Below are 17440 nucleotides of genomic sequence, written 5' to 3' on the forward strand. Positions count from 1 at the left end.
ATATGCACGCACCACTTTTTTTATTACACTTTTTTCCTTTCACTTCACCATTTTCAACTATTTTGTGTATGTCCATTACCTGAATGTCCATTATGTCCATTATATCCATTACATCCAAATAAAAATCCATTTAAATTACAGGTTGTAATGCAAAAAACYAATACTTTTGCAAGGTGCTGTATTAGCCTTCTGATTACAATGAATAGCAAGACGTGTCGCTTTGTTCTGGGCCAGCTGCAGCTTAACTAGGTCTTTCTTTGCAGCACTTGACCACATGACTGGACAATAATCACGATAAAATAAAAATAGAGCCTGTAGGACTTGCTTTGTGGAGTGTGGTGTCAAAAAAGCAGAGCATCTCTTTATTGAGGACAAACCTCTCCCCATCTTTACAACCATTGAATCTATATTTTTTGACCATGACCAGCTAAGTCTCCTCAACTTGTTCAACAGGCACATCATTCAATACCAGATTTACCTGAGGTCTAGAACTTAGGGAATGATTTGTACCAAATAAAATGCTCTTAGTTTTAGAGATGTTCAGGATCAGTTTATTTATTTTTTAAATGTTTTATTTATTTATTTTTACCCCCTTTTCCCCCCCAATTTCCTGGTATCCAATTGTTAGTCGTTACTGTCTTGTCTCATCGCTACAACTCCCGCACGGACTCGGGAGAGGCAACCCAACCAAGCTGCACTGCTTCTTAACACAGCGCGCATCCAACCCAGAAGCCAGCCGCACCAATGTGTCGGAGGAAACACCGTACACTTAGCGACCTGGTCAGCATGCACTGCGCCCGGCCCGCCACGGGAGTCGCTAGTGTGCGGTAAGACAAGGATATCCCTGCCGGCCAAACCCTTCCTAACCCGGACGACGCTAATTGTGCGCCGCCCCATGGGCCTCCCGGTCGCGGCCGGCTGCAACAGAGCCTGGATTCAAACCCAGAGTCTCTGAGTTCGAGCCCTGAAACTCACAGCTAGCACTGCGATGCAGTGCCTTAGACCACTGCGCCACCCGGGAGGCCAGGATCAGTTTATTTCTGGCCACCCATTCCAAAACAGACTGCAAATCTTTGTTAAGGGTTTCAGTGACTTCATTAGCTGTGGTTGCTGATGCGTATATGGTTGAATCATCAGCATACATGGACACACATGCTTTGTATAATGCCAGTGGCAGGTCAATGATTAAAAAAAATAGAAAAGAGTAGAGTGCCTAGAGAGCTGCCCTGAGGTACACCACACTTTACATGTTTGAAATTAGAGAAGCTTCCATTAAAGAAGACCCTCTGAGTTATATTAGAAAGATCTCTGAACTCACGATATGGCAGAGGTTGAAAAGTCATAAAACATACGTTTTCTCAACAACAGGTTATGGTCAATAATATCAAAGGCTGTACTGAAATCTAACAATACAGCTCCCACAATCTTCTTATTATCAATTTATTTCAACCAATCATCAGTCATTTGTGTCAGTGCAGTACATGTTGAGTACCTTTTTCTATAAGCATACTAAAAGTCCGTTGTTAATTTGTTTACAGAGAAGTTGCATTGTATTTGGTCAAACACAATTTTTCCCAACGGTTTGCTAAGAGCTGGCAGCAAGCTGATAGGTCTGCTGTTAGAACCAGTAAAGGCCACTTTACCATTCTAGGGTAGCGGAATGACTTTGGCTTCCCTCCAGGCCTGAGGACAAAGACTTTCATCTAGGCTCAGATTAAAGATATGACAGATAGGAGTGACTATAGAGTCAGCCACCATCCTCAGTAGCTTTCCATCTAAGTTGTCAATGCCAGGAAGTTTGTCATTATTGATCGATAACAATATTTTTCCACCTCTCCCACAGAGAGAGAGAGAGAAATGTTGAAAGAGAGGGAATTTGGAGCTTTAAAGTGACAGTGACACTATCCTGTCCAGCCGTTTACCAACAAGAGATGCAATTCTTACCACCAACCCTGACCTTGACTTCAACCCAAACATTAATTAAGAACAAATAGCTTTGGTGCTGCTAGCTCATCATTTCTGCTGATATTGACATTGTTTCTGTTCTTAAATGGCCATTTAGAGACAAACAGCAATGTGAGAAGGGATATGGATGTTTTATTGTTGTTGTTTTACTGTTGACAGTTGGTTTTCTCATCCTTTACAGTCAAACGTTAGATGGTCTACTTTTCTAAGTGTATATATTGTTTTCTCTTCCATCATTCTCTTTCCCTTTCTCCATCTCCTCTCTCCCACCCCTTCTCTCTCCTTCCCGCAAGCCAACCAGCCGGGTCAGAATGAGGGAGGGTTGTATTATTTTGATGGTACCAGGTGTCTGGAGCTCTGGTCCAATCTGGCTTCCACTAATACCTGCTCTCTCCTGGGAGATTCAATCAGGTCCAGACACAACCACCTCCTCAGCTGAAAGGGCTGCTGTGGGTGTGTGTTTATGTTTGTGACAGATTGTGTGTGTGACTGTTACTAAGCAGAACATAACCTGTTCTAAACTTTCAGATTCTCTGTCACACCCCTCTCTTTCCGTCTCTCTCTCCCTCCCCACACCCCTCTCTTTCCGTCTCTCTCTTCACACACTCTCTCTTTCCGTCTCTCCCTCCCCACACCCCTCTCTTTCCGTCTCTCCCTCCCCACACTCTCTCTCTCTCTCTGTTTGAGAACAGACTGTAGTCGCAGCAGTAGTTGCAGACAGTGTTATTTAGCTCAGTGTGTTCCATCAGTATGGTTGAGAGCGTACTTCCTCCTGGCTCTAGGCTGATTGGCTCACAGTAAAGAACCATTTTTCTCATTATTCTAGTCTGAGGCATTTACCATCATCCTCACAGGACACCTGGGTGGTATTCTATACCTGAACTACCTGTCATATAAGAACACTCGTTCTCCTTTCAATACGTTTCCTCCTTAAGGTGCCTACTGAGAATGTGGAATTAATCACTAGAGTAATGATATGAGATTAGTGTCTGTGTAAGAAGGAGACAGGAAGAGAGAGAGGTAGAGAGGGGTATAAAGAGAGAGAGAGAGAGAGATAGGGGAGAGGAAAGAGGACAGGAAATAGCTGAAAGACCCTTACAGAAAAAACACATGATTTCATGTGAAAAATCGAATGTAGTAGGAGAGAAAGGGAGAGATAGTCATTGAGCAGAATAGGTTGTTTAATAATGCAGTATGATTATGCTCTCACAGATGGAGAGATGGATAAAAATATCTCCACCACGATGATGGAAGAGTGAGGGAGAGAAGCTAGGAGAAGGAGAGGGGTATGCGGGAGGGAGAGAGGCAGTACCGCCTCTAGCCTTTTGAGGGCCCTAAGCGAGATTTGGTTGGGGGGGGGGCCCCCCTACGTCGCGGGAAAACCCTTTTAGTGCCCCAACTTTTGTATTTTCTTTGTATTTTAAAGTTAATTTCCTGCAATTCTACACAATTGCCATGGGGTATAGAGAAAGTGTTGCAGTTTTAAAGCACATTTTCTGCAATTTACACATTTTGCTATGATTTATGCCACGTTCATATGATAGATGTGTAAAAGTGACTAACAAAAGGCACCCTGTAGGTCAGGGCCATTGAATGCATGCCCTGCGTGGCCAGTTGGTAATTTGGTGATGATAAGGCCTACTATAAGGTTTATATAGCTGGCTAGAATACCTTGCCTAGCAATCTAAAAATGCTAGCTGAACTCGGCTAATTGAGGGACTGACATAACAAGTGGAAAACTGCTGATGCACTACCCAACTGAGTTGTTTTTTGGTCGGGGGCCCTTAGCAGACGCGGAGCACTACTCTCCATGAGTAGTCTGCTAAAAGGAAGAGGAGGCTCTGGAGAGAAGGATGCAGAGAGGGGGAGGGAAGAAGAGAAACAGAGGGTGAGAGAGGGATGGAGAGAAGTTAGGTAAAGGAAAGGGGGCGCAAGGTTGAGAGAAGGAGGGAGGAGAGGAACAGAAGGGGAAGGAGGGATGGAGAGAAGGTAGGAGAAGGAGAGGGGGAGTGACGGTGAGAGAGGGATAAATGGAAGGAGACCAGGGAGGATGAGGTAAAGTGGCAGAGGGATATAAAGTAAATAGAATTTTAGAAATAAGGAGAGACAGAGAGACGCGGGGGGACTGGGAAAAAGATCAAATGAAAAGTAAATTGGAAAAGAGAGAGGGAAGGAAGGAGGGAGATAAGGAGGGGGGAGAGTAAAGTGAATGGGCCTGAAAGGTAATGTATCTGTCTCCTGATCTCTCACCTTCTGTGGCTTAGCCTAACACTTAATCACACATGAGGAACACTCACGGTAAAGGACACACACTCACACACAGACACACAAACACACAAAAGCAGGTAGCCTAGAAGTTAGAGAGGACAATCGCCGGTTTGAATCCCAGTTCTGATGTAGTAAACAGTAATCAAAGATGGAATCTCCAGCTGCTGTGGTTTTGAGCAAGGCACTCAATCCTTTAAAAAAAACAGTTCCAGCAGCAATGAACCGTGGCTAACCCTGTGGTCTACTTCCGGCGCCGATAGAGATGGCAGCCTCGCTTCGCGTTCCTTGGAAAATATGCAGTATTTTGTTTTTTTACGTGTTATTTCTTACATCGGTACCCCGGGTAATCTTAGGTTTCATTACATACAGTCGGGAGGAACTACTGAATATACGATTAACGTCAACTCACCATCGTTCCTACCAGGAATATGACTTTCCCGAAACGGATCCAGTGTTTTGCCTTCAACCATACACATGGATCTGATCCCAGCCGGCGACCCTGGGCGACGCCGAAAAAGGGGAAAACGTGGCGGTCTCGTGGTCAGGCTTCGGAGACGGGGCACATCGCGCTCCACTCCCTAGCATACTACTCGCAATGTCCAGTCTCTTGACAATTAAGTTGATGAAATCCGAGCACGGGTAGCATTCCAGAGAGACATCAGGGATTGCAACGTGCTCTGCTTCACGGAAACATGGCTAACTCAAGGGACGCTAACGGAGTCGGTGCAGCCAGCTGGTTTCTCCATGCATCGCGCCACAGAAACAAACATCTTTCCGGTAAGAAGAGGGGCGGGGGGTATTCCTTATGATTAACGAGAAGTGGTGTGACCATCATAATAACACACAAGAAACTCAAGTCGTTCTGTTCACCTGATCTAGAACTCCTCACAATCAAATGTCGACCGCATTATCTACCAAGGGAATTCTCGTCAATCATAATCACAGCCGTATACATTCCCCCCCAAGCAGACACATCGATGGCCCTGAACGAACTTTATCTGACTCTTTGTAAACTGGAAACCACACACCCTGAGGCTGCATTCATCGTAGCTGGGGATTTTAACAAGGCTAATCTAAAAACAAAAACTCCCTAAATTCTATCAGCATATCGATTGTGCTACCCAGGGCTGGAAAAAACACTGGACCATTGCTACACTAATTTCCGCGACGCTTACAAGGCCCTCCCCCGCCCCCCTTTCGGAAAAGCTTACCACGACTCCATTTTGTTCGATTCCTGCCTACAAACAGAAACTCAAACAACAAGCTCCCGCGCTCAGGTCTGTTCAACGCTGGTCCGACCAATCTGAATCCACGCTTCAAGACTGCTTCGATCACGCGGATTGGAATATGTTCCGCACGCGTCCAACAACAATATTGACGAATATGCTGATTCGGTGAGCGAGTTCATTAGAAGTGCATTGACGATGTCGTACCCACAGCAACCGATAAAAAACATTCCCAAACCAGAAACCGTGGATTGACGGCAGCATTCGCGGTGAAACTGAAAGCGCGAACCACTGCTTTTAACCAGGGCAAGGTGACCGGAAGCATGACCGAATACAAAACAGTGTAGCTATTCTCTCCGCAAGGCAATCAAACAGGCTTAGTCTCAGTACAGAGACAAAATCGAGTCGAAATTCAACAGCTCAGACACAAGAGGTATGTGGCAGGGTCTACAGTCAATCACGGATTACAAAAAGAAAACCAGCCCCGTCGAGGACCAGGATGTCTTGCTCCCAGACAGGCTAAACAACTTTTTGCCCGCTTTGAGGACAACACAGTGCCACTGACACGCCCCCTACCAAAACCTGCGGGCTCTCCTTCACTGCAGCCAGGTGAGTAAAACATTTAAACGTGTTAACCCTCGCAAGGCTGCAGGCCCAGACGGCATTCCAGCCGCGTCCTCAGAGCATGCGCAGACCAGCTGGCTGTGTGTTTACGGACATTATTCAATCAATCCTTATCCCAGTCTGCTGTTCCCACATGCTTCAAGAGGGCCACCATTGTTCCTGTTCCCAAGAAAGCTAAGGTAACTGAGCTAAAATGGACTACCGCCCCGTAAGCACTCACTTCCGTCATCATGAAGTGCTTTGAGAGACTAGTCAAGACCATATCACCTCCACCCTACCGGACACCCTAGACCCACTCCAATTTCTTACCGACCCAATAGGTCCACAGACGACGCAATCGCAACCACACTGCACACTGCCCACTAACCCATCTGGACAAGAGGAATACCCATGTGAGAATGCTGTTCATCGATTACAGCTCAGCATTTAACACCATAGTACCCTCCAAACTCGTCATCAAGCTCGAGACCCTGGGTCTCGACCCCGCCCTGTGCAACTGGGTCCTGGACTTCCTGACGGCGCCGCCCAGGTGGTGAGGGTAGGTAACAACATCTCCACCCGCTTATCCTCAACACTGGGGCCCCACAAGGTGCGTTCTGAGCCCCTCCTGTACTCCCTGTTCACCCACGACTGCGTGGCCATGCACGCCTCCAACTCGATCATCAAGTTTGCGGATGACACTACATGGTAGGCTTGATCACCAACAACGACCGAGACGGCCTACAGGGAGGAGGTGAGGGCCCTCGGAGTGTGGTGTCAGGAAAATAACCTCATACTCAACGTCAACAAAACAAAGGAGATGATTGTGGACTTCAGGAAACAGCAGAGGAGCACCCCCCTATCCACATCGACGGGTCAGTAGTGGAGAAGGTGGAAAGTTTTAAGTTCCTCGGTGTACACATCACGGACAAACTGAATTGGTCCACCCACACAGACAGCGTTGTGAAGAAGGCGCAGCAGCGCCTCTTCAACCTCAGGAGGCTGAAGAAATTCGGCTTGTCACCAAAAGCACTCACAAACTTCTACAGATGCACAATCGAGAGCATCCTGTCGGACTGTATCACCGCCTGGTACGGCAACTGCTCCGCCCACAACCGTAAGGCTCTCCAGAGGGTAGTGAGGTCTGCAGAACGCATCACCAGGGGCAAACTACCTGCCCTCCAGGACACCTACACCACCCGATGTCACAGGAAGGCCATAAAGATCATCAAGGACAACAACACCCAAGCCACTGCCTGTTCACCCGCTATCATCCAGAAGGCGAGGTCAGTACAGGTGCATCAAAGCAGGACCGAGAGACTGAAAAACAGCTTCTATCTCAAAGGCCATCAGACTGTTAAACAGCCACCACTAACATTTAGCGGCCGCTGCCAACATACTGACTCAACTCCAGCCACTTTAAAAATGGGAATTGATGGAAATTATGTAAAAATTTACCACTAGCCACTTTAAGCAATGCCACTTAATCAATGTTTACATACCCTACATTACCCATCTCATATGTATATACTGTACTCTATATCATCTACTGCATCTTGCCATCTTTATGCAATACATGTACCACTAGCCACTTTAAACTATGCCACCTTTATGTTTACATACCCTACAGTACTCATCTCATATGTATATACCGTACTCTATACCATCTACTGCATCTGCCATGCCGTTCTGTACCACCACTCATCCATATATCTTTATGTACATATTCTTTATCCCTTCACACTTGTGTGTGTGTGTAAGGTAGTAGCGTGGAATTGTTAGGTTAGATTACTGTTGGTTATTACTGCATTGTTCGGAACTAGAAGCACAAGCATTTCGCTACACTCGCATTAACATCTGCTAACCATGTGTATGTGACTAATAAATTTGATTTGATTTGATTTGATTTGATTTGGTCCCAAACTCTTGTATGTGTGTCTCAAGGGATTGGGTTGAAAAGCAAAAAATATACATTTCTCCTTTAAAGACCAATTGACAATAAAGTATTAATGAACAATATTTTTCTTCTTCTACACAAACACACACACAACGCTGCCTAATATGCACGCCCGACATGCTCGCGCACGAGCGCACCCCCCCCCCACCTCACCTGTCCCAAGGACAGAGGATCCCCCCGGAGAACATGAAGAGGTAACCCATGGCAACCAGGCAGGCCCATATAAGAGGAGAAGAGGCGGAGCATGCGGTTGAAGACGGACTCTATGCAGACCAGGATGAAGATGGAGAGGAAGAGGAAGAGGGTGGTGGGCACGGTGATCAGGAATGCTAGGTGGTCCTCCATGTTCTGGAGAGAGAGAGGGAAGTGAGGGAGAAAGGGAGGAGGGGAGGTGAGGGAGGGAGGAGTTTAGAAAAGGAGAGAAAAACAAGACAGGAGCTTTTTGTCTCCTCAATTTCTGAAGGAGACAACTTCACACCGCCTCTCTTTCTTTCGCTCTCTCTTTTTGGTTAGCCTACTAAAAATGCAGGCACTCTTGTGTATTGTAATATTTGGGGATAAAAGCATCTGCTAAGTGGTTTATGTAGACCAGCAGAATAACACATCTCATCACCACACACACACAGAGACAGACAGACAGGCAGTCTGAGCCCAGAGAATGTGCTACTGTGTCACTTCTATCCTCACACTGTCACTGTCAGCATTTAAAACCTGTCAACGCACATGCCAACACATACACACACTCTCTCACTCTCTCTCTCACACACACACACACACACATTTTTACTATCCTTGTGGGGAACAAACAATTGATTCCCATTCAAAAATCCTTATTTCTAACCCCTAATCCTAAACCTAATCCTAACCCTAACCTAATTTCTACCCCTAAACCTAATCCTAACCCTAAAGCTAACCCCTAGCCTAAAATAGTAAAAAAGTAAAAAACACACACACACACACACACCACACACACACACACACACACACACACACACCACACACACACACACCACACACAACACACACACACACACACACACACACACACACACACACACACACACACACACACACACACACACACACACGGTCTCCTGTCATACCATGCATACCCTCCCATACTCCGTAATGCTCCATGCTAATCACAGTTATTACCCCAGGACTATTTGCATTGCCCTCCCCCCTCTTTTACGCTCCTGCTACTCTTTTTATCTATGCATAAGTCACGTTAATAACTCTACCTACATGTATATATTACCTCAATTACCTCGACTAACCGGTGCCCCCGCACATTGACTCTGTACCAGTACCCCCTGTATAGCCTCGCTATTGTTATTTTACCGCTGCTCTTTAATTAGTTGTTACTTTTATTTCTTTATTTTTTTAGTTATTTTTCTTAAAACTGCAATGTTGGTTAAGGGCTTGTAAGTAAGCGTTTCACTGTAAGGTCTACACCTGTTGTATTTGGCGCATGTGACAAATAACATTTGATTTGATGTCTCATACCCATCACTGCTCTACTCATCATCACTAGCTGTCAGACTCTATTAATGTTCACATGACTCCCTCACCCCTCACCCAGCCATAACCTGTGTGTGTGTCAGTGGCGGTTGGTGCCGTTTAAGATTAGGGAGGAGGTTTTTGTTGTTGTTGATGAGCATGGCCTCATTTCTATTAGAGCATATTGGATGCCTGTCATTCATAGTCCCTTCACTCAGCTCAATGTAGCATCGATAGGTTTAGGCTACTACATGATACTAACATTTTCCCTATACCCATCATGAGGTTGCTACAACCTAGCCTATGAATGAAAGTTTACAACGTAGAGAAAAATTTGATAGAAAAAAGGTGATAGACAGTGACACATCAATACCGCCTTGCACACTCTTACCTGCATCTAGCTGATCTAGGGTGTAATCATTAGTCAAAACAGTTGCAAATGAGAGTTTCTATCAGACAAATGTAGTTATTTTTTATCCCCGTTTCGTTCCGTTAAAGAAATATTTTAACAGAATCGGTGGAATGAACACACCCCTGATCACCCCCAAACACAGTTCACTTCCATTGCAGCCACATACAAACAGTATGATCTCGTTGTATAATTCCTTCTCGCATCTACGCGCTATTCTGTGACCAGGTGGAAAAAAACTTCTAATACAAACTTTATATCATAACTGCTAACCACTACACACAGCCTACATTGTTGTCACCATATTAGTTAACACACCATAATAGTTAGCATAGCTACTAGAACTAACGCGTTAATAAACCCGCTACAATTATGCAGCACAGTTTACAGCAAGCAGTTTAGCAGTTACACCTGTGAGCCCAGGTGGCAATAAATTAATAAAACCAAAATCTTACCTTGACTTGGAAGAGTTCAAGTGTTGGATAGCCATAGCCAGTTAGCTAACATAGCATCCCTATCTGTTTGATCCGGGTGTTTGAATAGGCTAAACTAGCTGGCTGCATTCGCTAGCTAGCCACAAAATGTAACTTTTTGAGCAATCCGACCAAATTCACATAGAAATATGTATGTGTCTAAGAAGCGTTAGATATGTTCGGTTTTGCGTCTTTTACTTTCGGTTTTGCACACCAGCTTCAAACAGCTGAAAACATAATATTTTGGATTGTGGAAAATATATTTCACAGCAGTTTAGGTTGTACAATGACTCTCTACACTTGCTTGTTTTATCACAAACTGAAATTAAGCAAATTATTCAAATTTTAGCAACAAGGAAATGGCAGAGTACTATATAGTGCAAATTAAGTGAAAATGAGAGTGAAAAAAAAGACAATGAAATATAGCTATGTAACGTGTTCGCTGGGAGTCCGGAAACAAGTACAGGGAGAGAATCATTTAATAAATAAACAAACATGGAACAAAACAAGAAACACGAAAGCGTACAGACATGAGACACCAAACAGAGTCAATAACGCCAAAGGAAAAAACCAAAGGGAGTGACAGTTATAGGGAAGGTAATCAGGAAGGTGATGGAGTCCAGGTGAGTCTGATTTGGCGCTGGTGCACGTAATAATAAGCAGACTGGCGACCTCGAGTGCCGGAGAGGGAGTATACGTGGCAGTACCCCCTCCCTGACGCGCGGCTCCGGCCGCAGGACCACGACCGGAGGGATGGGAGCCTGACGAACCAGCTGAGGCATGGGAGCCTGACAAGCCGGCTGAGACATGGGAGCTTGCCGGTCCAACCGAGTCTTGTGAACCTGTCAAGGTAGCTGAGGCATGGGAGCCTGAGGAGCTAGCTGAGGCATCTCCGGTAGCGAAACCTGGAGACAACGTCACCTACAAAACAAAAAACAATAACACTCCCTGATGCTCCCCTTTGGGGAGGCGTTATTCTGTAACGTGTACGCTGGGAGTCGGGAAGCAAGTTCAAGGAGTGAATCATTTAATAAATAAACAAACATGGAACAAAACAAGAAACACGAAAAGCGTACAGACATGAAACACCAACAGAGTCAATAACGCCAAAGAAAAAAACTAAATGAGTGACACTTACAGGGAAGGGAATCGGGAAGGTGATGGAGTCCAGTTGAGTCTGATGAGGCGCTGGTGCGCGTAACGATGGTGACAGGTATGCATAATAATAAGCAGACTGGCGACCTCCAGCGCTGGAGAGGGACTATACGTGACAAGCTAGCGCTCTCTCTCCCTCTCTTTCCTCTCCTTCATTTTTGAAGAAATGTATTTGTTGAAAACTGTTCAACTATTGTCTTTCTCTCTCTTTGAGTCAACTACTCACCACATTTTATGCATTGCAGTAGTAGCTAGCTGTAGCTTATGATTTCAGTACTAGATTCATTCTCTGATCCTTTGATCATTCGGTTAACCACATCTCAGTTCATGCTGCAAGAGCTCTGATAGGTTGGAGGACGTCCTCTGGAAGTTGTCATAATTCCTGTGTAAGTCTATGGAAGGGAGTGAGAACCATGAGCCTCCTAGGTTTTGTATTGAAGTCAATGTACCACGAGGAGGACGGAAACTAACTGTCCTCCGGCTACACCATGGTGCTACCCTACTGAGTGCTGTTGAGGCTACTGTAGACCTTCATTGCAAAACAGTGTGTTTTAATCAATTATTTGGTGACATGTGAATATATTTAGTATAGTTGTATCTAAAAAGGATAACTATATAAAAACTTTAAAAAATTCACTGAGGAGGATGGTCTTTCCCTTCCTCCTCTGAGGAGCCTCCACTGGTGCGTGTGTGTGTGTGCCTGCCTGCGTGGGTGCGTGCCTGTGTGTATGACTGCCTCTCTGTGTACACACGTGAGCAAACATGTACGTGTGTTTGTATGTGTGTCCACTCCCTCTCATCACAAATACCCAGGTAAAAGTGACAGGCATTGGGTAGCCTGATTGTGTGGTAGTCTATTCATTATGCAGAAGTCCATTAGCCTTTTACTGCAATGGGCTAAATCAGGGTCACACAGTCTTTCTTGGTAGTCTTAAACAAATGTACTTTGAAACAAAAGTATACACCTCACACACATGGTTATGGGCTTACAAAACAGAAGTCACCTATACCATGTCAGATATAGAGTTGAAATGTATTACATTTTGAGTTTACATCTCAATATTACACTGTATATACATCACAGAAGACTGAAATATAACAAAACCGTTTCACATAGAAACACCAGATATTTGGCTGTTTATTTTTTATTTTTTTTAACATGAATAACATTCCAACCCATGATGCCACTAGGTCATATCACTGCAGGACGAGCTACAGCTAGAGGCTGGGTGGAGCTCGAGGCCTACTTCTCTGACATCGAGAGTGCAGGGTCCGGATCAAATATACTTAACAAAAATATAAATGCAACATGAAACAATTTCAACGATATTACTGAGTTACAGTTCATATAAGGATATCAGTCAATTGAAATAAATTCATTAGGCCCTAATCTATGGATTTCACATGACTTGTCAAGGGCTCAGCCATGGGTGGGCCTGGGAGGGCATAGGAATTGAGTTGGACATACTGCCAAATGTTCTAAAACGACGTCGGAGGCGGATTTTAAGGCAGCCCCCCGCACCTCTCTGATTCAGAGGGGTTGGGTTAAATGCGGAAGACACATTTCAGTTGAATGCATTCAGTTGTACAACTGACTAGGTATCCCCCTTTCCCTTATGGTAGAGAATTTAACATTCAAGGTGCACCTGTGTAATAATCATGCTGTTTAATTAATCAGCTTCTTCATATGCCACACCTGTCAGGTGGATGGATTATCTTGGCACAGGAGAAATAACGTTACTCACTAATTGGAATGTAAACAAATTTCTGCACAAAARTTGAGAGAAATAAGCTTTTGGTACATATGCAAAAGTTCTGGGATCTTTTATTTCAGCTCATGAAACATTGGACCAACTCTTTACATGTTGTGTTTATATTTTTGTTCCTTATAATTACCCTGCCTTTCTGACTCTGAGGTTATAAATTGTAGAGATACAGAAATCAGAAATCGAAATGTAGATTTTGCATAAGAACATTATGAGAGCCTAGAATATCATCAGAAGACCCTCCATATTATGATTCTGTGATTAAACACATCAGTAGAATAAATTATATCCTTCTGCAGTTCTATGATTTGTATTTGTATGTTTTGTGGTGTTCTATGATTCTATGGTAGAATACAGTGGTGTTTTATGGTTCTATGGTAGAWTACAGTGGTGTTCTATGGTTCTATGGTTGAATACATTGGTGTTCTATGGTTCTATGGTAGAATAGAGAGTTGTTCTATGGTTATTTGCTAGAATACAGTGGTGTTTAAAGATTCTAAGGAGTAGCAGTATAAGTATGAGTCAGGGTGTGTAGAGCCAGGCTGAGGCAAGGGGGACATATTGTTAGGGGGGGTAGAGTAATGCCTCAGCAGCAGTGCTATGATTTAGGGTCTGACTAGGCCAGGCAAAACCCAGGAGACTACTAGCTAGCTACTGACACCCCAAGAAGCACAGAGAGCAAGCACCCAGACAGAATTACAATGAGCTTTATATATATATATATATATATATATATATATATATATACACTCACAAACGTGTGTGTGCGCATACACACAAACACAACGCATACACAGAAAGCATACATACACACACACGTGCACATACATACACACACACACAAACACAACAAAACACACCCCTCCGGTCGCAGCCATTATTATCAATCCTTGTTCCCTCACTAAACCACACTCATGAATATTTGATAAAGTGTATAAAATACCAATTATGGCAATGACTCACTAACTGCGTGATTAGCAACATAATGTCATACTTTACCTTTCGTCACACATGCACACACCAGTGGAAAAAGGTAAAACTATACTAAATATATTCACTTCACCAAATAATTGATTAAAACACACTGTTTTGCAATGAAGGTCTAGAATAGCCTCAACAGCACTCTGTAGGGTAGCACCATGGGGTAGCAGGAGGAGAGCTAGCTTTCGTCCTCTTCTTGGTACATTGACTTCAATACAAAACCTAGGAGGCTCTTAGTTCTCACCCCTTTCCATAGACTTACACAGTAATTATGACAACTTCCGGAGGATGTCCTCCAACCTATCAGAGCTCTTGCAGCATGAACTGACATGTTGTCCACCCAATRAAAGGATCAGAGAATGAATCTAGTACTGAAAGCATAAGCTACAGCTAGCTAGTACTGCAGCGCATACAATGTGCTGAGTAGCTGACTCAAAAAGAGAGCGAGACAATAGTTGAACAGTTTTTAACTAATATATTTCTTCAAAAATGAAGGAGAAGCAAGAGAAAGAGAGAGATTTTGTGATTTATTTTCACTTCCAGTTTCACTTACTTAGCTAGCAAATGCAGCTGACTAGTTTAGTTGCTCAAACACCCAGCTCAAACAGAGGGATGCTATGTTAGCTAGCTGGCTATGACTATCCAACACAACACTGGAACTCTTCCAAGTCAAGGTAAGCTTTTGGTTTTATTAAAGTATTACCACCGGGGCCCGCCGGTGTAACTGCTTACTGAATTTACACTGTAARGTTACTGCATGATTGTAGCGGGTTTACTAACGTATTAGTTCTATTAGCCATATTGACTGGAACATTACTTTAGTTAATATGAGGACAACGATGTAGGCTGTGTGTGGTGGTTTGGGTAGGAAAGGTTTTTTCGCTCGGTTACATACAGCTGATGTGTTGTTCATTGAAGTCCACAAACTAAGGGAAAAGGTCAGAGGAGGAGATTGCATAGAGGTGAGAATGAATACAARGTGGCTGCTATGAAAGTMAATTGTGTTTATGCGTGATCAGGGGTCTATTCATTACACCGATTCTGTTGAAAAATGCTTCTTAAACGGAAGCAAACAAAACGGGAATATAAATCTGAATTTGTCCAAAATTAAGTCTCGTTTGCATCTGTTGAACTAATGATTACACCCTAGATAGGCTAGATGCAGGAAAGAGTGTGCAAGGTGGTATTGAATGACAGTCATTGTCTGTCCATGTGTCATTTTTCTCTCGACCTGTGTGCACCTATGTTGTAAACTTTCATTCATAGGCTAGGTTATAGCAACCTCATGGTGGGTTTAGGAAAAATTTGAGTATGATATAGTAGCCTAAACCTATCGATGTTACATTGGAATATGAATGACAGTCATCCAACATGCTGTAATAGAAATAAGGCCATGCTCATGAAAAGAAAATTGTCCTCCCTCATCATGAACGGCACTGACCGCCACTGGCACACACACATGCTCGCAGGAACACACATGCACACACAACTCAAACACACACAYACGCACACTCTTCTCATCTCTTCCCGTCTGTAACTGAATAACTGAATAGTCCTGCTCTTTCCCCACTTTAGTGCTCTCCCTTAGCCTATCCGCGGTGAAAACTCCTGCCATTTGCACATTTCAAATTGTTAGCTATTTAAAGCTATTTAATTCCATTTAAACCCATTCAAGCCCATTTCCCAGGCAGGACAAAGGGAGAGGGGGAGGTGACGGGCTGCTGTTCTCTACTGTTTTGTCTACAAGAACAATTACTTCCCTTTTACCTCAGACTGACTGATTCCACCTTTATACAGGGGGAAGAGGGAGGGGACATAACACTGTCAGTCAGTGAGGTGGGAGTGAGTGTGTGTGTGCATGTGTGTGTACAGTGCCTTCGGAAAGTTTTCAGACCCCTTTACTTTTTCCACATTTTGTTACGTTACAGCCTTATTCTAAAATGTATTAAATGTTTTTTTCCCCTCATCAATCTACACACAATACCCCATAATGACAAAGCAAAAACAGTTTTTTGCAACAAAAAATAAATACATTTTAAACTGAAATATCACATTTACATAAGTTACATTGGTTTTTGCTCTGAAATGTATTGTCAACTGTGGGACCTTATACGGAGGTGTGTGCCTTTCCAAATCATGTCCAATCAACTGAATTCACTCCAGGTGGATTCCAATCAAGTTGTAGAAAAATCTCAAGGATAATCAATGGAAACAGGATGCACCTGAGCTCAATTTCAAGTCTCATAGCAAAGGGTCAGAATAGTTAAGTAAATAAGCTAAATCTAAATATTTTAACTTGTTTTCACTTTGACATTATAGGGTATTGTGTGTAGATTGTTGAGGATTTTTTTTATTTAATCCATTTTAGAATAATGCTGTAACGTAACAAAATGTGGAAAAAGTCAAGGGGTCTAAATACTTTCCGAAGGCATTGTATGTGTGTATGTGTGTGTGTGTGTGTGTGTGTGTGTGTGTGTTGTGTGTGTGCTGTGCGTGTGCCTGTGGTGCGTGTGCGTGTGCGTGTGCGTGTGTGTGTGTGTGTGTGTGTGTGTGTGTGTGTGTGTGTGTGTGTGTGTGCCTGTTACTGAAGAGTGGATTCTGGCCACTCTACCGTAAGGCCTCTACCGTAAGGTTGGCCTTCTGCAAGGTTTTCCCATCTCCACAGAGAAACTCTGGGAGCTCTGTCAGAGTGACCATCGGGTTCTTGGTCACCTCCCTGACCAAGGCCCTTCTCCCCCGATTGCTCAGTTTGGCCGGCAGCCAGCTCTAGGAAGAGTCTTGGTGGTTCGAAACTTCTTCCATTTAAGAATGAGGAGGACTCTGTGTTCTTGGAGACCTTCAATGCTGTAGCACAGTTTTTGGTACCCTTCCCCAGATCTGTGCCTCGACGGACATTTCCTTTGACCTCATGGCTTGGTTTTTGCTCTGACATGCACTGTCAACTGTGGGACCTTATATAGACAGGTCTGTGCCTTTCCAAATCATGTCCAATAAATATAATTTACAGGCGGACTTCAATCAAGTTGTAGAATCATCTCAAGGATGATCAATGGAAACAGGATGCACCTGAGCTCAGTTTCGAGTCTCATGGCAAAGGGTCTGAATACTTATGTAAATAAGGTATTTCTGTTGTTAAA

General features: G+C 43.8%; 1 protein-coding gene across 1 annotated transcript in view; it reads right to left on the reverse strand.

Annotated features, from left to right (window-relative positions):
- The window catches only part of LOC111954801 (adenylate cyclase type 2), a 73087-nt gene extending 56087 nt beyond the window's left edge, over positions 1 to 17000 (reverse strand). Inside the window, 4 exon segments of the mRNA XM_070436018.1 lie at positions 8157 to 8247; positions 8249 to 8367; positions 11074 to 11322; positions 16929 to 17000. Of these exon segments, the coding sequence (XP_070292119.1) occupies positions 8157 to 8247; positions 8249 to 8367; positions 11074 to 11322; positions 16929 to 17000 (531 nt within the window).
- Between the last annotated feature and the right edge of the window lie 440 nt (positions 17001 to 17440).

This window comes from Salvelinus sp. IW2-2015, linkage group LG30 (genome assembly GCF_002910315.2).
Source record: "Salvelinus sp. IW2-2015 linkage group LG30, ASM291031v2, whole genome shotgun sequence".
Classification (NCBI taxonomy): domain Eukaryota; kingdom Metazoa; phylum Chordata; class Actinopteri; order Salmoniformes; family Salmonidae; genus Salvelinus; species Salvelinus sp. IW2-2015.